Below are 24,511 nucleotides of genomic sequence, written 5' to 3'. Positions count from 1 at the left end.
TTAATACCAGAACTATGTGGTGTTTTTTTTCAAAACAACATAACCACCGTAGAAAACTATGGAGGAGTAAACTGTATATCCCTGGATTACGTTAAACTACAATTCTTAAGAGCTAGGAACATGCTGTATTCTTATACCATACTTTACATTATATTATATATTAAAGTAACTAAAAAGATGAATATTTATTGCAAGTCTGTGTAAAGAGTCATACCAGTCTCCTGCATGAAACGTGGGTAACACATCCTAAAACCACCTCAAATACTGTTACTTTATCCCTTTTAAAATACTAAATCCAGTAATCCTGAATGTTATACAGTAGGACAAGTTTAATGTCATTTTTACATAATTCCAAATTAAGCTGGGCTGGGTACAACAGGTTTCCACACAGGAGCCACAGTAACAAACAGTTAGCTGCAGGACAATATTAAAAACATATAAGCGTTCCTCACCATCCACACAGGAAGGTTTGTTGCGTGTCGTCCCGGCCACTTTCCCCGGTAAACAGGAGCACTTGACTGTCTGAGAACGCTCTTCAATGCGATTCTTGTTACAGCATCGGTGGGCGGCAATCACCTCACACGTACCTCCCTCTGCGGATAAACAGACAAAGACACACACGGTTATTACATGTGAGACAATAATGTGAGAGGAAACATGTCACTGAAAATGACATATGGCAAACACAATGCTCCTGTAACTTTTCATTCATCAACAATTCAAATAAACAACAATTATGTGAGCGAAAGAGAGGTTTAGGGAACCTCCACTAGCCCATCCTCATCATATCATTAGCGGCACACTGCAGTACAATCATTGAGCACTTGCACTGTAAGTGTGTGTAACAAATTGGCCCTCGAGGCATCTCAATTATGTCACCTAATTGCCTCTCATTCAGTGTTGGCTGTACTCATTCCATACCAATCAGCCTATGGTGAAGATCACACCATGTGCCGGCCTTTGCACCCTTAATATTCGCCATATGTTGTCAATATGATTAAAAAGTGATGCACTGTTGTTAACACTTCTTCAAGAAAGACCTGGCAGTCATAGGCCTCAGCCATATTCTAAGATGTCTAACTCAATAAGCCAATGCATTCTTAGGCCATACAGTACCACACTGAAGCATTAGCTCCAAAGCATAGGTGACATCAGTCGGAGCAAATGCTGTACAAAAGGTCCCGCTGTGACAAAAGAGGATGTCAAAAGGATTCTGTGAAAAGAGAAGGAGATGCGCCAATGGCGGGATATTGGGTCAAAAATAACAATAGGGTGGATAGCCCACGGGAGGGCGAGGGGGTGATGGAGAGGAGGGACATCCAGAAATGAGTGAGACCGGCAGGGTGAGAGAGAGCTAGAGGACAAGGTGTGTCTGACTGCCAGGGACCGGCCATGCCAGTGAGTAATGAGGGGGCGCCTGGAAGTGCCCCCTTCACACAATTATAAAGCGTGAGGGTAATGCAGCCAGCGGAGCTGCGGCAGAGAGGCCTTCCATCACCGCTCTCCCCTTTCCATACGCCCCAGGAAAAACTCTTTATCTTCCCTTGACAGCCACCGCAACAGACACCAGCATCCAACAATTAAACTGGAGTTCATCTCTGGACAGAGGAGAGGAGAGGAGAGGGGAGGAGAGGAGAGGAGAGGAGAGGAGAGGAGAGGGGAGGAGAGGAGAGGAGAGGAGAGGAGAGGAGAGGAGGAGAGGAAATAAAATATAAGAAAGGAAAGGAGAGGAAATGAAAGGAAGGAAAGGAAAAGAGAGAAAAGTGAAGGGAGGAGTAAAGATAAAGTAGAGGAGAAGAGAGAAGAGGAGAAGACGGGAGTAGACGAGAGGAGGATAGTTTTAATCAATCCTCTCCGATCCACAGAAGAGATAGAGCAAAAAAAGGGGAGACAGCCAAATGCCACCTTCCATCTGGTTTGTGCCTCACTCAGCTCAGCCGTACAAAGGTTTAATGGCTACATCCTTCTGTGGTTATGCTTTGGCCTCCAATGGCATGAAAAGCACCGGTGTGTGTTTTCCCGAGCTAGGTTGATTGTGCAAATGTTTGAAACGGCTCGGATCATGAATTACGGAAGTGAGCTTGAAGCAGCCCAGACAAGTTTGGCAACAGTTTTCTTCTCCCATTTCCATCACTGTCTGCCGTTGCCAGACCAAAGGGCTCCGAATCCAGGATTAAAAGGCAAACATTTGCAGTCCTGCTGGACCGTGCTGTCGTGCAGTATTAATGTCACTCTCTCAGCACTTGTTGTTGGATATTTCTAAGCCGGAGGAGGCAGAACACAGACTATAAAAGAGAGGGGAGAAAACCCTTGAGTGTGCTAAAACCCCAAACTCCACAATGTGTTGGCTTGTTGAATATTTTACCGACAGCTTCCAGACCTGCAGACTTGCTTTCAAGTCAAAGCAGATCACTGAATAAGTGAGGACTTTACATTGCATCACAGAATACGAATACGGTTTTAATTCCCTCAGTTAGATTCAACACTTGCTTAGTAACGGCCCCTACACACGGCGGCGTGCGTTGACTCTTCAACGCTTCTGTCCATTCACTTTGAATGGGGTGACGTCACATTTTGCCGAACTGCATTGTGGGAGCAAAGCGTAGCTTCTCTCGCGGTGTTCGCTGCAAAAGTAGAAAAATGTTCTACTTTTGACGCTTCGACGGAGGCGTCAGCCAATCAAATCCCGCTTATGCAAATCTGCCAGTACAAGCGCTAGCCAATCAAACCGCGTGTATGCTGGGAGAGCCAGAACGCAGTTAATTTCCTCATTTGCCAAAAAATGGAGGAGAAAATAATCGTAGCGGTAGGGAATGACCCGGTGCTTTATGATCAGCCCCTGTTCACCTACCGGGATACAAACCGGAGGAGCCAGGCATGGAGGGAGGTGGCAGAGACAGTGGGTGAAACTGGTAGGTTGTCGCCTGTTTGGGGAGTTTATATCCAGTGTACTTCGTTTGAATGGACAGCTAGCAGACATAGACAGTATTTAGCCAGCATGGAATGTTGCGTAAAATAGCACCATAGACATTAATGTGTAAAGTCATATCATATAAAGTGTGACATGTAAAACCTTTTATCCAATTGACAGGAGAGATTCATGTGATTGGTTGTTGGTCGCGTTGCTCGCGTAGACTCCCCAAGCTCAAGACACGCCCACTGCCAAGCGGCAACGCACGCCGCCGTGTGTAGGGGCCGTAAGTAAGCACACCAGCTAACATAAATCGCTGCAATGTAATATCTCCTGATGTGTGACTTTTTGTTTCTTCTGTGGGACTTAGGAGCGTTTTGGATAACAATGTATTGCTACAAATGTTACAGAAACAAATAGTGAAAAACTTCTGCTCTGAGAACTAATCCCTGTAACATATAATAGTTCATTACTAGGGATAGATGTCGACATACATTCATACAAGTCAACAATACCAACGTTTCAGATACATAAGGTGTCGGACGGAGTAGTTGCAGTAAGGTTTTTAAGCAAAGTTTTACACAATGTTAAAGTATTTTTATACATGATGTTTAAACCGAAGGAGTGGCAGACCGGAGTGGTGGTTCCCCTTTTCAAAAAGGGGGATCAGAGGGTGTGTGCCAATTACCGAGGCATCACACTACTCAGCCTCCCCGGGAAAGTTTACTCTAAGGTACTCGAAAGGAGGGTCAGGCCGATTGTCGAACCTCAGATTGAGGAGGAACAATGCGGATTCCGTCCTGGTCGTGGAACGACGGATCAGCTTTTTACTCTCGCAAGGATCCTGGAGGGTGCCTGGGAGTATGCTTATCCAGTCTACATGTGTTTTGTAGACTTGGAGAAGGCATATGACCGGGTTCCAAGGGAGTCACTGTGGGAGGTGCTGCGGGAGTATGGGGTGAGGGGGTCTCTACTCAGGGCCATCCAATCTCTGTACTCCCAAAGCGAGAGCTGTGTCCGGGTCCTCGGCAGTAAGTCGGACCCATTTCAGGTGAGGGTTGGCCTCCGCCAGGGCTGCGCTTTGTCACCAATCCTGTTTGTAATATACATGGATCGGATTTCGAGGCGTAGTCGTGGGGGGGGGGGTCTGCAGTTCGGTGGACTAAGGATTGCACCACTGCTTTTTGCAGATGATGTGGTTCTGATGGCTTCATCGGTCTGCGACCTTCAGCACTCACTGGATCGGTTCGCAACCGAGTGTGAAGCGGCTGGGATGAGGATCAGCACCTCCAAATCTGAGGCCATGGTTCTCAGCAGGAAACCGATGGACTGTCCACTCCAAGTAGGGAATGAGTCCTTACCCCAAGTGAAGGAGTTCAAGTATCTCGGGGTCTTGTTCTCGAGTGAGGGAACAATGGAGCGTGAGATGGGTCGGAGAATCGGAGCAGCGGGAGCGGTACTGCAGTCTCTTTACCGCACCGTTGTGACGAAAAGGGAGCTGAGCCAAAAGGCAAAGCTCTCTGTCTACCGGGCCATTTTCGTTCCTACCCTCACCTATGGTCATGAAGGATGGGTCATGACCGAAAGAACGAGATCGCGGGTACAAGCGGCCGAGATGGGTTTTCTCCGCAGGGTGGCTGGTGTCTCCCTTAGGGATAAGGTGAGAAGTTCGGTCATCCGGGAGGGACTCGGAGTTGAACCGCTCCTCCTTCGCGTCGAAAGGAGCCAGTTGAGGTGGTTCGGGCACCTAGTTAGGATGCCACCTGGGCGCCTCCCTAGGGAGGTGTTCCAGGCACGTCCAGCTGGGAAGAGACCAAGGGGTAGACCTAGAACCAGATGGAGGGATTATATCTCTTCTCTGGCCTGGGAGCGCCTTGGGATCCCCCAGTCAGAGCTGGTTGATGTGGCCAGGGAAAAGAAAGTTTGGGGCTCTCTGCTGGAACTGCTACCTCCGCGACCCGACCACGGATAAGCGGGAGAAGATGGATGGATGGATGGATGGATGGATGGATGTTTAAACCCTTCAATAAAAGGTTTGAATAGATTGGGGAAAAAGACAGCCTTTCCTCTGATTGAACTGGATTTTTCTCTTGTCAAAAGTTACATAGGGTATAGGTCTGTGGTTTTCATTGTGACATTGACTCAATACTAAGCAATAAGCAATTTAGACGGATTATATATTTTGTATTATTATTATGATGATTCATTTATTCATCGCCATCAGAATTCTGGATGATCCCCAACACACACAGAGACCACGCTTGTGAGTGTATCAGTGATGGGGAGAGGTCCAGCCATCGGCCAGGTGGACATTATGGGCGATCACTATCAACCATCTGGTATTTGGAGGAGGGGGCAGGGCAAATGGCTCCGTGATGACTCTACTGGGCCAGTCGCGAGAGCCACTTAGACGACAAATGGCCACTTGGTCAAGAGGTAATTTAATTCAGGTAGCTAGGAGCTCGGTAAATGACCATCCATTATCTGTGTATGAGTGTGTGTCCATATGAGTTTGTTACTGTGTGTATTTACTCACACGACACCGTGGCACCGCATAATATATGCTGAAACGCTAAAGTGCTCATCAGTAACTGTGTGTGCATAGTGGTGCAACACAGGATCCAAACAACTGGAGACGTGATGGATGTAGTGCTCAGAGCCTGTCAGGCAGCGAAAGGGGTTAAACCAACCTGCTAAGATGGAGTGGGTAGATGTGCACTTTAGCCTTTGGTGAGGGGAGGTGAAGGGCATCGATGGGACCACCGGCTGCTCATTTTTCTCTTGGCGGCCCACAGTGACAGCAGCCATTAAATGACTGGATGAGGTGATTATGTTTAAGGAAATCAATGCTTCATTGTTCTCAGCTTAGCCCAACGGCCAATTAGGAGCTGTTAATGAGCTATGGTTGTAAAATGTGGAGAAAGATGGGGGAGAATGATCTCAGAATAAAAAGTAATACTTCATATTAGAATATTTTCTGCAGAGCAATGAGATATTAAAGACGAGGAAGAGTTTAAAAGAGTAGAAAGGCCAAGTTGCTGTCGTTTTACACTTATATAAGTGTACAATATTGGCTAGAATGTAACGTTCTTAAAATAGGGCTGGTTGTCTTATCATTAACTATTCCTTTTGAATGTACCATTGTAACACGGACTCCCAGAGAGAGTGTTATATTATGAGTTGTAGTCTAATGGAAAATCTATTTAGCAAGCCCATTACTTTTATCTCAGTTAATAGTGGGAGTTTTAGCGAGAGTCAGTGTTTCATTAGCCCAGTTTAACCCAGAAAAGTATCTGAAGGCTTTGTTTGGCTGCAAAAGAGGGAATTATTACATGAAGCGTGGAAACCAGTGTTTCAAGCCTACTGACCATGGAGCAAATGATCTGTAAATGCAGATCACCATCAAGAGCTACAACCCACGATGAGCTGCATCCCACACAAGTCAAGGTCACAGCAATAAACCCATTAAAAGTATATCCGCCTGTAGACTTCACACTCGCAGGCATGAAAGTGACGGTTTCTTTTCATCCTCCGAGTGAAGAACAAACTATAACTACCTTTTGATCTCAGTGCAGCTGGCACATTTAGACACAGAAATAAATGCAGGTGCTCATGACAATGTCACTACAAAAAGACAAACAACTTTTTCCGTCTTGGCTCAGCTTCAGCGTCAACAACTATAATCTATGCAGAGTGGCCAAGAGCAGTAATCACTGGCTTGCCATCAACAAGCATTTCTGTCACCTCCTCACACAGTCTTTAGCGCTCTCGCTTACACTGCTGCAGTTATTAAGTAATGACATATGGCCGAGGGAAGTAACGCAGCAGCCGGGAAAACTTAAGCCTCTCAAGGAATCGTCATAACAACTTAATCAGTGCACACTCAGGTGAAAATGAGTGCTGGAGAGCATGCTGAAGTGCCTGTTTTGTTTTTTTCAGACAGGCAGCTGCTGCATCAACCACGGTCCATCTTTCTTCTAAATTCCTTGTTGTTGTTCCCCGGTGCTTTTGCGTTACACTTCTAATTGTCAATTTACATCTCACGTGGCAACAAGAATTATAGCCTCCACTGTCAGTAAATAAATGCAGACATGTAAATTCGACACAGTTCCTCATTCGAGAAGCAGCCTCATTTCAAATCATCGCTGAAAATGATACACATCTGAAAGACAAATTGAGACTCGAGACTGTTCGAGTTTCACGCGGCTGCCAAACGCAGTTTTACAAGTGAACAAAGTGACTTTGTGCTGTGCGCCAGAAAACTCAATTCAATCCCCTCTGTTCGAGTTTCATTAAGCAGCAGATTGTTTGTTGAATTGAATGTCTTATCAACTTTTCTCTGTTTGAAAAGCTGCGTTATTGAAAATGACCCTTTTTTGTAAACACAGTTTTAAATATAATGAAATGTATCCGATTCAAAAGCTGTCAGATAACTCCAAAATGAAAAAAAACTACTTATTCTGTTTGTCCCGATTAGTTTTTTTGATTATTTATGATCAGATTCAAGAAGCAAAAAGCATCAAAGTGGCTCTGGGGCAGCTGTCCCAATGCATATATGTTTAATGAAGCTCATCAGAATGTAGCTTTTCATTACTTAAACATTAAGTTAAACCTCATGAACACTCCCCCTGATTACTTCGGATAATGTTTACACATGCTACAAAGCACCGTTGAGTGGATTCAAAGCAGTGGCAGAGAACAACTTTTTAACATCCTTCCTCCTGGCAACTGATACGGTTTATATATTTCATCAGAAATGACACAACTCTCAGTTACTCCATGTTCTTCTGCAACGTGACCAGCTAACAAAAAGAAGAGTATGTGAAGAGAAATCCCTGGAGGAGCAGAATTAGACCCTTTATTTCCATGATGGAGAATATCACGAGCGTGGCACTAATGCTCTTTGCCTCACACCACAGAGAATGGAGGAGATGTGTGAAGTGGCAAACAATAAGGAAAGGCAGAGAGACACCGCATGCATAGTGCATTTATCTATGTATGTGCTACACTGTTATACATGGCGCCTCCTGGAGGTGTTAACATGGGCACTAACTTTGTGTATTCCACATAAGAAAGATTTCTCTGTTGGTAAAATAAACATGAAGAGATAACATTCCTGTTATGGTTTGGACACAGAGTACTTTTTTTTTTGCTGCGCTGAAGTTCTCCTGGCCTTTGAGAGTAAATCGTCCACTAAGGCTCACTTGTTCTAACTCTGAAGCCTTCTCCCAGAGGACTGACTTCCACCAATGAATAATAAAAGCTAGCCTCGAGGAGCAAGGCTAGCAGAGGAGTTTGCACAATCCACCACTCAAACACATCTGAAGTGGAACAGAGCAGACTGTCTTCAAGAATAACAAACACATTCATCTCAGGCCTGGTTAACCATTGTTTATCCAATCTGAGAAACCTTTTGACCCACGTGCCGCTGATGCATCAATGGTGGATCCTCCATTTATCAAGTGCCCATCAGCACCCTGTTGAAGTGACCCGTATGGTTTCTCTGACCTCAGCCAGTGTGACGGCTGGTTCCTCACTGGCCCTTCTCTGGCCTGGATTTCACTTTCCTCCCTAGGCAGCATCACCCACAGTAATGGGAGTAGACAAACAAGTGGACATACGTAGCAGCTATAGTAGCGCCTAGAGCTACCTCAAACCTAAGGAAGAAAGGGGGAGAGGGGGGGAAAGACACTCCAGAGCTCACGCTGACTGAAAGGAACTACTGAGCAGCTATACTGGAGTCAGACAAATCAATGTTTTTTCCCTTCTGCTGGTATGGCTCACCTCTCAATCTAGCTAGTCCTACAGAATACTAAAGACGCTCCACTACAGTGGCTCTAACTTACAGAATCATAATATATATACAGACATTTTATTTATTGGGATAAACCGCTTGAGAAGCACCATCTCGTTTTCAAGGGGGTCCCGACAATAACAACTTACAGACATAAACAAAAAGAAAAACATGACACACAAGACAAACCATGTACAGTCTGTTAAGTAAAATTCAAGTAATACACACAATCATAACAATTTGAGACAGTCGAGCAAATCAGTTTCATCAATAACAAGTGCCGACCAGTTGAAAGTGAGATGATAATGCATGTTTAAACATACCCAATGATGCAAGTACGGAGCCCTGGAGGGTTCATAGAGAGAAAAATAAATAAAACGTGGCCACGTTTTACTAAAGCGTGCGCACGAGTTACTAAAGCGTGCGCACGAGTTACTAAAGCGTGCGCACGATTTAATAACTAAAGCGTGCGCACGATTTAATAAAGCGTGCGCACGATTTAATAAAGCGTGCGCACGAGTTAATAAAGCTTGGCCTTGTTTTATTTATATTGAGGGATTCCTGTCCGTGACTCACAGTATATGCTGCCCACAGCTGTTTTATAGAAGGAAAACCTCCTTCACTTTATGAAATCTCTGCGGCACCAGTGGCCTGTGCTACGAAGCAGGATTCGCTATTTACACTATTCATTCATGAAGTATGACACTGCGCTGTCAGCACGCGTCTCCATGTTTGTGATTGGTCAAATGTTGCTAACCCCGTCCCTTTCACGTGAACGTCAGAGAAACCCTGGTTGATTTACTGAGTTGATAACCAGCTTCGCAGGACCGCTTATCGACATTGCGTTTGTTAGGGCTAGTTAAGCCGGGTAAATCGAACATATCCAGGGTCTGTTGAACTGGCTCCGTAGTACAGGGCTCTGGAGGCAGTAACGTGTAACTCAGCAGAATCTGAGAAGAGCAGCACCAGCTGCAAAGAGCTGTGCCTTTTACTGTTTACTTCATTGTGTTTCCCTTCATTAGAACCGCTGAATAGAGATCGAGGCTGCTACGTTTAACCACACACACCAGTATTCCGCCTCGTTTTATGAAGGAGATGTCCTGTCACCGGGGCGCATGGTGTGTGTGTGTGTGTGTGTGTGTGTGTGTGTGTGTGTGTGTGTGTGTGTGTGTGTGTGTGTGTGTGTGTGTGCACGCTCAGCTCCGCTCTGTGTGCGTGCTCGGTGTGTTTGTGTGTGTCCGACACCACCGGCATTTGTTTTCAAATGACCACGAACAGTAATTTACACAAATCTGGTTCTCCATAGTTATATGTGTATTCCCAAGTGAAAGAAATTCGTTTAATCTTAATCTCGATGTGATAGTCCTGCCGGAGTACACCGGAACGAACGATACTATCATAAACAAATGCCGCCCCCCACCCAAACGCCCCCCACACAAACACACACACACACACGTGCGCGCGCACACACACAAAACGAGGCTACGCTTTATTAACTCGTGCGCACGCTTTATTAACTCGTGCGCACGCTTTAGTAACTCGTGCGCACGCTTTAGTAAAACGTGGCCACGTTTTATTTATTTTTCTCTCTATGAACCCTCCAGGGCTCCGTATGCAAGAGATGTAATAGCAGCAGGTCAAGTATTCCAGTCTGTTGGGGCTTTGAAAATGAACGCTCTTCTGCCAATAGATTTTTTTGCAGAGGGGACAGAGAAATAAATCTGGACAGTGTCTAACTTGATGATTTGGCGAGTAGGGTACAAAATACTGCTTTAAATAAGGGGGATAGTTAAGATAAATGCATTTAAATATCAGCTGAAGCCAATGCGTGTGTCTTCTTACATTTAATGAAGGCCATTTAAGTTGGTTATACATTGTGCAGTGATGTGTACGAAAAGGACAACCAAGAACAAATCTTTATAGTCTATAATCTGAATGGGGTTCATAAATGAGGCAAGAAAATACATAAAAGAGGACAATCTTTACTTTTAAAATGTATTATTCATGCATGGAGACTTGGAAATAGGCTCTAGTTTACTGAAAAGGAAAAGTAAAGTGCAGCAATTGTACCATTGGTGGTAATAGTCTTGACAACTTCAACAGGTAATTCCATTACTAGGAATACTAAATGCGAGGTGCTGCTGGCCTCGGCCCTGGTCGATTCTTAATCACCTGTATGGGTTTCCTCTTGTGGGCCTGTATGACTCCAATGCTCACATCTTTATGGTTATTAAAGTTAACGAGTGCAGCGTGCCTCATTTACCAAGGCTCCATCAATACCAGTTCAGAACCATGAAATGACCCCCGTCCAGAGGGAGCAGCGCGACAAACCGGATTAAGAAGGGCTCTGTAATGCCTTGGCATATAACTCGCCGTGTCATGGACTCGCAGCAAGAAGACCCACTGCCAAGCTGAAGCTGGTGAATAGAGGGGCAGTTGACAACCATTATAGCTTAAATGTCAATTCAAGCTTTTATTACCCTCACGGTTGTTCAGAAAAGCAATGAAATGTAATATCTGGCAGGTAGCAAAAAACTAAAAAACACAGCTTTGGAGAAAACACATTAAAAGTTCTGAGAAGTTACCCTCGAGATGAATGGGAAAAGAGGGTGATTATGGTAAATATATGCAGGAAGTAACCTACTTCTGTGGTCTTTCAGGTGTAAGGATAACTTTGTTTAGCGCTCTTTTATATACATGACAGTTTGATCTTGTATGGAGACAAGCCCGGCTGCATTTTAAATGTGGTATCAAAATAAAAAGCTGCAGTAGAGTGGAGAGATGGCTCGTGTCCCTTCACTTACATCCTGCTTATCTTACTTTCACGATAGGAGGGTAAAGCCAGGAATAGTGTAGTGCCGTGCCAGAAACACTATTACACATCATTTATCATGTGCTGTCACACTCGTATAAAGAGTCAACAAATTCCTATTTATCACTTTTTTCTTTATTCCTCTCTTCTGGTGTGTGCCCGAACAAAACCATTGGATCCAGGCGTGCAGGTGTGACCGCACGTCTTTGTGTTTTACTGCACCCTGCAGCACAGTTGGCAGTGCCTGACCTCTATCCAATGTCCATATGACACAGGTCACTGCTCACTCTAAATGAGAGTCGGATGGTGAAATGAGAAACTAAATTGTCCATTCAAAATCACAAAACTGACTTTTTGAACGGCGGCATAGAGCAGCCTTCAAAAAGTGACATTCCCGGGTCGGAAACAATTGGAGCTGTGCTGTGAGCCCTGGAGAATGGCTTGAATAGAGACCATGAGTTTCAGTTCACCTCTTCTTAAAATGAATGGGAAAAGTTCTGAAAAGGGCTTACAATGCCATATACTGTAGGGTTATGGAGTACAATCCATCAGAGATTATGTCTGGTCGAAGGTCTATTTCGAAAATTGTGTGGAACAGAAGATCGCGGTGGAGGTGGTGTGACCCCGAGAACACGGTGGCTGTATCCTCCAGCGATCACGCCGTACTTCTGCGTTTGGGGTCTGGAACGATGTCGCTTGAGGTTCAGGCGAGGACTGTCTGAATTACACACAATGCATTATCTAATATGCATAATGCATCAGCAGGCACTTAACATCAAATTATGGATGCATGCAAAAATAGCCAGAGTAGGCCAGTGGATGTAGAGAGAGGACACTTTACTGCGCAAATAATCTGTCCGCTCTCTTTAAAGCCCAGCAATCAGGGAGTTGCATGATTTTGCATAACTGGGCCCCATAAGCAATACATGTTAATAAGCTTAAATCCATGGTCCCACTGGCATGTTGGTGTGTTTAATGCTGCCTGTGCGCATTAAAGCATGAAGCTCATGTTTGTCTTTCAATGTTCTCTCCTGTTTATTTATTTATTGGTTGCAAGAACAATCAGCATCCTAAAAGACATTGTCTGTACAAACAAATAACTCAGTTGTTATTACAAATGCGCCAACAAATGTGTAAAAAAAAGTGGCCCTGCCTTGCAAAGCAACTGCTTGAGGCCCCTTGTGGTCCCAAAGCAGTCTGGTCTCGAGCAAGTGTGTCCTGTCAAACAGTTAGAATCTATTGACAAAAGCGTACAGCTCTTGCACATGTCCTACGATTCACTGCCTGGATTCTCTCTCTAGGTCCAGTGTCATGTGCCTGACAGAGCTTTCGACTAAGCACCGCATTAAAACCTATATTGGCTTTTAAATGACGCATTCCTGAGATGGTAATTATATGCCAGAGCATTGATCACTTTTCCAAAGACTGACTTCCGCATGATGATCAATGTGAGCAAGAGTAAAAAGGGAGAAAAATCGATGTGCTAAACACTTAGCTCCTGTTTGACAATGCAGAATAACGATGTCAGATGTGGCATTAAGCCGTCGACCTTGGTCTAGATAGCGACAAGGACAAGTGTTTTGTTGTGGACAGGACAGGAGCGTAAAGCTGTCAAAAATAGCTATAATTCATCCTGACTGAAGTCATTTTAGTCCACATGATCTTTCAACAGCCATATCTTTTAATACCTGTCTATTATATGATAGGTCACCCTAAAGAAATCACTTGAATCACATTTTTTTCATCATTAGATTAATCCGTGAGTCAGATAAAGGACATGACGGTTATTCCACTGAGATAACCACCATTTGTGATTAGGATGCCCTCATTTCATTGGTGAACATGTTCTCAATTGGAAATATGCAGTTTTGTTTTTTCACAGTATTTAGTTTACACAAGGGGTATTTTTTTTGTCATTACATTACGTTGCATTTAGCTGATGCTTTTATCCAAAGCGACTTACAATAAGTGCGTTCGACCAACAAGATACAAACTTGAAGAAAACAGAATCATAAGTACATCAGGTTTCATAGAGCTAAAACATTTCAAGTGCTACTCAACTGGCTTTAGATAAGCCAGTCCTTTATTAGTATACAAGTGCTTTGTTAATAGTTCTATCGCTCGAAGTGGAGTCGAAAGAGAGGAGTTTTCAGTCTCCCCCGGAAGATGTGTAAGCTTTCTGCTGTCCTGATTTCAATGGGGAGCTCATTCCACCATTTTGGAACCAGGATAGCAAACCCACGTGTTTTTGCTGATGGGAACTTGGGTCCCCCTCGCAGTGCGGGTGCAGCGAGCTGTTTGGCTGAAGCAGAGCGGAGTGCACGTGATGGGGTGTATGGTTTAACCATGTCCTGGATGTAGGAAGGGCCAGATCCATTCGCAGCATGTTACGCAAGTACCAGTGTCTTGAAGTGGATTCTAGCAGTTACCGGAAGCCAGTGAAGGGAGCGGAGGAGCGGCGTGGTGTGGGAGAATTTAGGAAGGTTGAATACCAGACGAGCCGCTGCATTCTGGATGAGCTGCAGAGGTCGGATGGCACATGCAGGTAGACCAGCCAGGAGGGAGTTGCAGTGTTCTAGGCGTGAGATGACGAGAGCCTGGACCAGAACCTGCGTCGCTTTCTGGGTCAGCTGGGGACGTATCCTCCTGATGTTGTAAAGAGTGTATCTGCAGCATCGGGTTGTAGCAGCGATGTTTGCAGTGAAGGACAGTTTGTTATCTAGGGTCACACCCAGATTCCTTGCAGTCTGAGTTAGCAGTCTTAAATACAAATTATCTTTATTTGTCAACAATTCGATTTTTTGGTTAAGTGTTTCCAACAATGTAGTCACCACTTTGTTATGTCTGCCTGTATAGGTCATCAATGTAGGACAATTTGTTCGGAAATTAACGTATTTGATATGTCGTAGCATCAATCCAAATGTCATGTCAGGTATTCCTAATGCTGGATTAACCAAAAACGAATGGAGCAGAGCTGTAACATTATGGTCACGTGTTTTAGGTTGTTAATTGGAATGCAACATGGATGCTACAAAGGTTGTGTTGTATTTCTTTGCTTTGAGCTTGAGAGTCTGTTTCTGAGTTGTTGTTCTTACTTGACTGGAGTCAAGGGAATTTAACGAGTCAGGAACATTATTCCGATTATTCCAACAACACAATAACACACACATCGGATCTGCTTTTAAAATGTACTGGGTGTAAATGTTCCCTAATCCTGCGGTACAAAGTGCAACTCTACCAATGCCCTGCAGAAAGGGATACATGCAAATCGGTTTAAAGTGATAACGTTTTACAGCCATTTGAACATACAAACAACCGATATAAGCACTTGCCTTTCAACTGGGTCGGACCACACGTCGTACAAACTTTTATTTTACAGCACAGCACATTAAAAAAGTGAGAGCCTTTTTATACTTCCCAGAACATGATTACCCGTAAATGTACCCAGAGACCTTGTGAAAAGTAATTCGATGAGGTGTCTTCTAACCATCCTCAGTGGTGTTTCTTTACCGTAGAAGCTAATTATCCCCCTCATAAAGCGCTGCAGATACCTTTAGAAACGGGTTTCAATCCTATCAGAGAGCAGAATGGAGACCTTTGGAAATGCAGCCCAGTACACAATGCACAACAGATTAACTAGTGGCAAAATAGACATCGGACAATGATAATCTATTTCTGTGTGACAGAGCACTAAAATGGGTTTTCGGTCCATTTCTTCACCTGTGGGAAAGAATCATAGCTATGACAAATGACTATAAGCGAGACGAGAGATGGGCGGTGGTGGTGGTGGTCGGGGGTGGTAGAGGGGAATGAGAAGAGAAGGGGAGCGCAGTTATTTGCAGACTCTAAAATCGGAACAATATGAGAACTGGAACACAATTTGGCATCAGATTACTCACAGCGATATCCATCAAAACACACAATTCAGTCACTCAATATCATTACTGTCGGCTTGATAAGCTTTTAAGCCGTTGATAACATCTTGATGTGGTAACACAAGTGGGAGAAGAGTCTCAGTCTCATCTGTTCCTATTGTCGAGAACACAACAGAGAAAAATGAACCACGTCCTGTACCAGAGCAGTGCGAGATGATTCGTTACAAAAATGATTGACGAGTTTATCGTTAACGAGCCTCTATCCCACATCCCCGCAGCGATAAAGACGGCAACAAACTTTCCTCACCCTTGACATCTGTTTGATCGGGCACTTTTACATTCCGGCAGTGTTTATTAAGAGTGTTTTTATATGTTTCGCCTGTTTTCTCTGTGCAGAGATAAAAGTGCAATCAAACCTTTTCAAAGCTTCCTGTGGTTTCCTATCAAACGCAACATTGGGAACACGCTCAATTGACGTGCTGAATGCTGGAGCTCGGAGAAAAGAAAAAGCCTGAACTTTTTCACTCTTTTCTTTTTTCTGACTGAGAGTGATTACTTCATCTTCCATAGCAATCCTCTGCAGAGAGGAATCAATCATGCATTGAAATATGCCACGATTCAGTCACAGAAACTATCCCCCCATCTACCAGATTAAATACCAGCCGTAATGAATGACACAGGCTCAGACCCATTAATTACAAAGATTAGAATCATGACTTTGTTTTGAACTCGTGCCCACACTGATTCTCAAGGTCATTCTCCCTCTTAAGAGGACTCTTTGCAAAGAAATACAGACAGAGTGAATGAAATGTTTAAAAATAGTTTCCCTTGCATTTACCAACTGCCTCATGATACTCTAATGCACATTTACAGTGAACACACAAACAGTTCATGTACCTTTTGGCTTTAAATTGTCTGGTAGCTGTGAAACCGTTTAGTAGAGACGAAATGGAAACCTGAATCTCGTCATCAGCCTTGCCTCGACATACCTGTAAATTTGATCTGCGTCACCAGGGTGGACTGTGAAATCATGTGGCTGCACATCAAAGTGTGACTGAACTCCGTGTGCATACTAATGCCACAGCTATGCATTCACAGAGCTCTGTGATGGAGAGAGAGAGAGCAAGAATCAGAGAAAATCTCCCTTCAAAGAAAAATACATATACTGTATTGGCAAAACTGAATAGTGTTGACATTTAGAGAATATTTTATACAGGAAGAAAAATAAGGTTAAATACAATTTTCAGGTACATAAAAAGTCCACCTCAACTACTTTTCCACGCTGGTGTCTACCTTTCATCCATATATTGTGCTCTCAATAACCCCCCTCCCCCTAACACATCCACTGGGGAAGAGATATGGCTGGTACAGTGCCAAAAGCAGCAGTCGCCGTGTGTATGCTCTTTATCCATCATATCTGCTGCATCATTTCCCTGGTCATTGCCTGTGTACTGGTGGTGCTCTAAGTCGTGACTGTGGGATCTGAGCTGGAAGATAAGTGATTGTCTCCTGGCAGACTGAAGAGCTGCCTTGACAGGCGATGAAGAAAGGAGCCTCTGCACAGCACTTCAGTAGATGCTCTCCCTATTTCTCTCTGTTATGTCTCCCTCCATTCACCACCCCCCCCCATCTGTCCATCCATCGCTCTCCAAGGTAGGTCAAAAGAAAGATCCGGCTTGGCAGCTCATTCCTCAGTCTGATGAAGCCGCTTGTTAGAGACTCATCAACTCCTCTGTGTCTCACACACACATGCACACGGACACACAGAAGCTGCAGCGGTATCTTTCACTAATACTTGTCTTCGAATGTCTCCATTTCACTTTTCTCGCTGCCTGCCTTCCCTTTCTCATGTCTCAGGTTTCTCCCTCATTAAAGACTTCTCCAGCAGTGGAGTGAAGGAGGGAGGTATAGCCTCTGAACTGCACTGTGTGACATGTTCAGAGAGGTCAGGTCTCACCATGCAAGGGCGCTCATTACCCCAGCTCACTGACCAGAGGTCATTGGGCGTCAGCTGTTGCGGTAAAAATGCACCTTTGTCCAACAAACAAAGAAACATGCATAGCGTTGGGAGGAATGCATGGCAATATGGAAACGGTGTCTCTTACAGGAATGTGTTCCCATCAGCTGAACTGTATTCTCAATTACGTTTCTTGGGATGTACTTTCTCCTGGATGACGGTCCCACACTTAAAACACGGTTCTTGTTGTATATTAATATTGAAATAAAACTCAACAAAGCTACGTGGCTGTGGTAAGGCTTCAAAATAAGTTTAAGATAAGATGCACTTTATTAATCTCAATTTGGGAAATGTTTGCGTTGCAGCAGCAAGGCATTTACATTAGAGAAATTAAAAGACTAGAAATAAACAATTCAAAACGTAAATAGAAATAACATTAAAAAAGTAAAAAACCATACATGTTGAAATACCAATTTACTGTAAAACATATATAAAGCAGGATATTATTAAGTGTGTAAGGAATGGAATATTAAATTAAATATCAATGTACAGCAAAAAAAAATCAATCATGCTTAAATGTATTTGTTACATTATGTAGAAATAGGTACTTCATCTTCCATAGAAATCCTTCTTATTTAAAATAAATCAACATTGGTTTTTGGTTTGACGTGGGACATGAACACTGTCTCCTGGGTGAAAGTCCCCGACAACATCCTCCCCCCTATTCCAGACCTCTGTTAGAAATGGATTTGTGATGTTTCAAAATCAAATGTAGTCCAGCAAAAGTTTGGTTTTCTCTCGAAACATATAAAACAATATAGTTTCAAAGCATGAATGCACTGCATTTTATGAGACTAGGCTGAACATGGAGACCAAACGTAAAGAGTACGGTTAGAAAACTATTCAGTGTGTGTTAAGGATGTGAGCACACACACACACACATTACATCCAATTATAGCAGGTTAGTCTGTTTTACAAATGAGGCGTTTAGCATGGTGCAAATAACACCACTTAATGGCAAGTAATTGTATTCAAAGTCTTTTGCTCGACACTGCTGCAAAGAAGTACATTTTTGATTAATTTCATCATGGGGGTAATTTGTACATTAGTTTTCACATTATTGTTCTGAACTGTCAACACCTATGGACTCTAAACAGAGGAAAATGCAATAACAATATTTGCCAGCTGCTTCTTGCACACAAATCCAATTAGAGTGCAGCTCTCAAGACGCAGCAACAGATGGTTGATCACAACAACCAGAGTAAATCCCCAGTTGTTACTGTACTGTGACACTTCTATGTTTATCTTCACAGACCTTTCTGGAAGAGCGCCATTATTTATCCATTTTCACAACCGATGGCATTTTGCAGCAGTAAACTGTTGTGTGTGTTTTGAACCAGACAGACTCATTCAGCTGCGTACAAAAGCATGCTTGTTGAAATGCGTTTAAAAGGTCTCCTATCTTTCTTTTTCAGAGTTGCTGTGGCTGAGGCAGATGCCAACTCTATTCAAGATAGAAATGTCTTCAGACCCGCCTTTTCTATTCTGAATTTAATTAATCACCTTCAAATTGTGGCATATGGCCTTCTGAATAGTGCAGATCTTTGTTGACGTCACAATGAGAGCTGAGCATGTCCTCTCCGGTCAAAACGCCTCTGTGAGCTCAGATAAGGAGGGCAAATCATGCTGTTCTCATTCACCGTTAGTATACCGAAGAAAGGTAGTGCTCTGTAATGTGTGTTTATCTGATCAAATCAACTTGTATTCTCCAAGAAATGTTGAACCATGGAGTTGGAAGCTGCCACAAGAGTGGACGAATGTGTTCAAAAACATCGGATTTAAGACCACTTTCGGGGATGATTGTGAAACCAGAACTTATTTGTCCTGCAACTTTCGTACTACAGAGGCACCATTTATTTTCTTTTAACCCAAATCTTGTTCCAAAGTATTTGTATGTCATTATCCACTTATTTATTTATTTATTCCAACCATAATTATGACTTAATTCTCCCCTAATGCAACTTCTTTGGCAGTTATTTTGAACCTAAACACATTTGTTCCCTTAATCTTTCCTAGTTGTTTTGATGCCTAAACCTTTGTAAGCAGGGGGTTTGTAACGTGAGAGCAATAAAACCTCTTGCTCAAAATGTACATAATTAAATGTTCCTACAGTATTATCAATGTATTGCAGCAGAAATGCCTCTTTTACTCTGAACCAAGAGAAATATTAAAAAGGAAATCAAGGTTTTATATGACCTGGGTTTTTTCAGTCATAGTTTTGGCCATGATGTGTATTTGTAACGGTAAATGTGTTTCTTTCCTTGTTGCTATGATGTCACAGTTATTAGATCTTGGCAATTACTCTAGTTAATACACTTATGTCATGGCCAATAAAAGTGTGCGACTACACACGACAACTGTGTTTATCTTGATTAAAATCACATGCAAATGACCCAGAGCTGGTATAAAATAATCACACACACTTACGCAGGTATATGACGCGTCCGTTTTATCTTGTTAATGTTTATAAAGTACGGGTTGGATTATGACAACTCATAAATCTTATTTGTTTGTGCCTCCTTTCCAACTTTATTTAGCAAAAAGCAGCATTCAAAGTTTCATTTTTTAAATACTTAGGGGTGCAAATGTTGTTATATCACTATTGGCAATACGATGGGACCATTTATTATGTGACAGAGGAGAATTAAAAACACATTTTTGTATACATTCAATCATATTAAGATTTGTATTACTTATTTTCATCATCATTGTCCAAATTAAATGAAAAAAGGACCCCATCTGCTTCTGGTTGCAGTTTGTGGTCCTGTGTGTTCACGCGGTGTCGCTCTGCACCATACAGACACCATATGATTTGTGTGTTCCTTTGTTCAGGTATTGTTGTCATGCTTCCCTGTGATTGGCGCAGCTGTTTCAGAGCGATGAGCCCAGAGATGTGTCTGGCTGAAAGTGTATGTATTAATCATCACACACTCCGATTCCCTAGCCCTTTTGCACTTTGCACTGGCGCACATACGTAAACCAAAAGAGCAGCCGCACTTTTGAGACGCCTACACAAGCCATGCTAATTAGCACTACAAACAAAGTGGAGCTGAGGTTGAAGGAAAAGTCATTAGTTTTGCATAAAAACAAAGAGTTCATGGAAATCTGTCTGCCACATATTTCAGGCTGAACCAAAGTAGTGGGCCAGCTGGTTGACTAATGCCAGGAGCTAAAAACACCAAACATTTTCTGGTTGGAACAATCTCAACAGGGAAAGGCTGGTTTCCTCTTGTCCCTAGTGTAAAAAGGTTTTTACAAATATGAAATTTAGGAATACCATTTAGAAATCTGGCATCAACATCACTCCTAATGTTTCTGCTAGTGTTCCAACTGAACATCTAAATCAATTTAATGGTGAATTCATTTATCCTAAAATCTATCAACCGTTCTATAATATAATCTTCAGCTGAGCCCCATGTGAGCGGCAGATGAACAAGACGAAAAAAGACTGAGGAAAACGAAGTGAGATAAACAGACAGATGGAACAGGTTGCCAGCCAGCAAGCCCGCCATACTGTTGTGTCTCTTTATATAACTCTTTACAAGGCACATTCCTTTCTCTCCTTTCTTCATCAAGACTAGGTCTCTCGCTGACCCTGTCACAACATGCTGCTAAAACTTTTCTTAGAGGACGCGGAAAAACTTTCCCGCTGTATCTTTGTGCTCTTGATTTAAGAGATAAAAACAATCGTGAATATGGGTCATTCTCTTAGGGATACCTGAAGAATTTAAATCGCAAAACAATTGATGATCAATCTGGCTGCCAGGAATTAAGATCAACACTTAATCACTAATGCGATTAAATGGAAGGACTTTGTGCTACTAAAGGAGTAGAGAGAAAAAAACTCTACTTTACGCATTTAAAATAATCCGTCAAATCTCTCCTTAAGCACCCATTGTTCCTGTCCTGTATTTAAGAAAACCGCAGTCTTTGGAATGACACAGTTTCCTCATTAGTGTGCACGCACATAGAAAGTTAACACATTTCTCAACTCACTCAAGCATAGCTTTAACTATTGATCGTTGCATATGCAGTACTGTAAAGGTCATTCATAACTGTCATATATAACTCAGTGTTAGCCGAGCGAGCCGAAGTAATTCAGCCTTGTACTGTGCTCTTTACGTTGCCATGTCTCTGAGGAAAGCTCTGTTAAATAATAACGCCTTGTCATTTTATAAGGTATTCTCCATTACGCAGGAAGACATAGAAGAACTAATTAAAGAGTGCTCCGTTTCTTCTCCCAGCGTGTGGACCACTGACTAGACGGGCTAGGTAATGAGCTGAGCTGGCCACTTAGGAACTTGCGTATGCTGATACAGTGGACGCCCCAGCTAAGACCCCCAAACCACAGATGTGTTCCTACAACACGTACAGCGGCATGCGGCAAGGTAAGCTGCGCTGCCCCCGCTGCAAAGCACTGTTCACTCAGTGTTAATGAATCAATCAATTTCTCCCAGATAAATCAGAGCCAACGCCTCGCAACGGCGGACTGTCACCATGATGAATTCCTTCATTTCATGTAATAAGCTGGCTGGAAGTGATTTATCCTTGGTGCGCAGGCGGCTATATACAGCAGTGGACAGAGGCGAGAGATACAAAATGAAGTGTAATATGTCATTGAAATATTTCCCATGCAGTCTGTGAATAAGGTTGAGCGGCAGGAAAAAGACTTTGGTCCAAAATCCAGTCGATATCAAAAGTTTTCACTCAATCTCTGAAGCAGCCAGTTGGGATACTCGGTTGAATGGCCGCTGTTTCGCTAAGCGCTCCCCGGGCCGGACCATATTTCCTGACATCACCATATAGCTCGCTGACATCTGGCCTGAATCATGCGCTGAGCCTATTTAAGACTCGTGTTCTCACCACTCCTTATATTACAGAAAGAGACAAAGATAAGTGGGGCTAAGAACTACATTCTAATGCTATTGATTGCCTCGGCTCTGCCCTCGTTCAGGGCCAAGATTAAGAGCTGTTGTGATTTTTTTTAAATGCAGACCTCCTCTCTGGTTGTTGGAGACACTGCGTGCTAATCAATTTAAACCACTGCTGAGCTCAAAGCATCCCGCATAACAATCCCCTCCCAGTTTGTGTAAAGGGATTAATGTGAGGGTGTGAGGTTAAATGTTGCTATTGCTAAACTGCAGTCCATCCACCATTATAGCCACAAACATGTAACTAAACGCAGGGGCGAACTCAATATTCCAGTGAGTAAAAGTATGACTTTAGAGGCATTTTGATCAAACCCGATTAGTTATTTTGTGTACAATAAGAGATTTTAACTTGGCCAATAAAGATTTAAAAAGCAATATAAATCAATCTATCGGAAATGAGATGAATGATTTAAGAGAGCCCTTTCAAAGTAATGGGTAATTATGTATGAATAAAAAGGGCTGCATCCATAATCATTAATCATATTTATATTAACATTGCTAAAAGATTTATACTAAACAAACCCCATTGATGATTCCATTTGTTGGAATGGGAAAATGCTCGCGGCATTTTTCTCTCTCTGTTCCACATATCAAACTATCCCCCACTTTAATTCATTAACAATCTATAAGAGTGAAAGTAATAGAAGTATTTCACACTTTTCTGCAGAGTGAGATAATTGGAACGGAGACATTAGGTGGCAAGTGGTCAGCAAATGAAAATAATATGACTTTGTGAGTACTTTTAAAAGTTGGTCCGGAAGCCTTTCCCTGACTAATCTGTTTCAATTAAGCTGCAGAGCGGGGACCCTTTGTGCGCCTGTCCAGAAAATGAAAGCTTGTGAAAATATCCATGGTGAAGCCTTAACTGTTTGTCCTACAGAAATAGGGTGTTTTAAATAGATATGGCTTTCATTAAAGTCACACAGAGGAACAACGTTTTTTTAAATGTTCTCAAACAGAACTCAAAGAACAAGTCCCTGAAATGCAGCAGAGCCTCTTACCACCACCTTCATGGTGCTATCTGATCATTAATTCAAAATAAATGATATTCGTTGAATTTATGTGCTGTAGAAATCAAAAGGTGATGCAGGAGGCTGTTATTTAACGACTTAGGGAGGGTGATAATTAAGAAGATGTCACCGTTTGTTAACTTGTCATCGGTATTTGTGTGCGCTTCACTGTTCATTTCTGTGTGTGTGAGAGTAGATCCGAGACCTCTCATCTCTTAATATGCAACTGAGGTCTCATTTGAGTTCAAAAGTCACCCTTTAATTATACCGCGGAAAATACGTAATTTTCAATTATGACGGCGCTGGGGAGCTCACCTTGGAAAAGGACGTCTCAGAGACAGGTGGACGGGGGCCCCTTCTAACCTTTTCCTTTTTTTTTTTTATAACACTTGAATTTGCCAGTGTGGTTCATTTGCATGGGGCTGTGGTATAATGAAGGTCTCAAGTTGGTGACCCTTTTTAGTTCTGATTTAGTTATCATGTTGCAGGGATAAGCTCCTGGCTGCAAAGAAATCTGCCCTTTCACTGCGGCAATTAGCACACACAAATATAAACACACAAATGCTCCCTAGAAAACACACTTCTTCGTACTATTCCGTTTTTTTGGCACGATTAACTCACATGTGACTCATTTTCTGCAGGTAAGGAGTCAACTAAAATAACTAAAAGATAACCGAAAGTAATGCAAGAAATGCTGCCGCAGTATAAAAGGTCCCGACAGTCGGTTGATTCATTATTAATAACATCCTTTCCCCTATGGGAGATCACCTGCAGTGGTGACAAAAGTATAATATCCCATGTTTAAATTGAAGTGAAATAAAGCGACTGGAATTCAAACACTAAATGGCAAGTTTGACAATGTTCTAGCAGCTGAATTCAGAGGCACTGCCACAATAACAGAGGCACCAATGTCCAAAGGCTGAAAGTCGTAGCTTTTAATGAGGGTTTGATTTCAATACTGATCCAAGACGTTTATAAAAAAAATCTCCTGCAGAAAAGAATTAGCATTATGCAAAATGGCCCATTTTATGTTTTGCCTGAAATCTTGTCTCAGAGTGGCAGCCAATAGACAGCTCTCGGCAGGAGGCTTTCCTCCCAGCAGTTGGCATCGCTGAGACCGAGCTGTGGGACAGTCTCACAACACAATGAGAGATGAAATGG

At 42.9% G+C, this 24,511-nt stretch overlaps 1 protein-coding gene across 6 annotated transcripts in view; it reads right to left on the bottom strand.

Annotated features, from left to right (window-relative positions):
- The window catches only part of tafa1b (TAFA chemokine like family member 1b), a 115,574-nt gene that overhangs the window by 19,365 nt on the left and 71,698 nt on the right, over positions 1 to 24,511 (bottom strand). For all 6 annotated transcript variants that reach the window (XR_013808209.1, XR_013808210.1, XR_013808211.1 and 3 more), the window contains exon 3: positions 453 to 593. Coding sequence is in view for 1 of the 6 variants with exons in the window: in XM_079681357.1 (XP_079537483.1) it covers positions 453 to 593 (141 nt within the window). In the remaining 5 variants the exon portion in view is untranslated. The remainder of the gene's footprint in view (positions 1 to 452; positions 594 to 24,511) is intronic.

The sequence above is a fragment of the Notothenia rossii genome (assembly GCF_949606895.1).
Source record: "Notothenia rossii genome assembly, chromosome: 5".
Lineage (NCBI taxonomy): Eukaryota > Metazoa > Chordata > Actinopteri > Perciformes > Nototheniidae > Notothenia > Notothenia rossii.
This window is presented reverse-complemented; position numbering and strand designations above follow the sequence as displayed.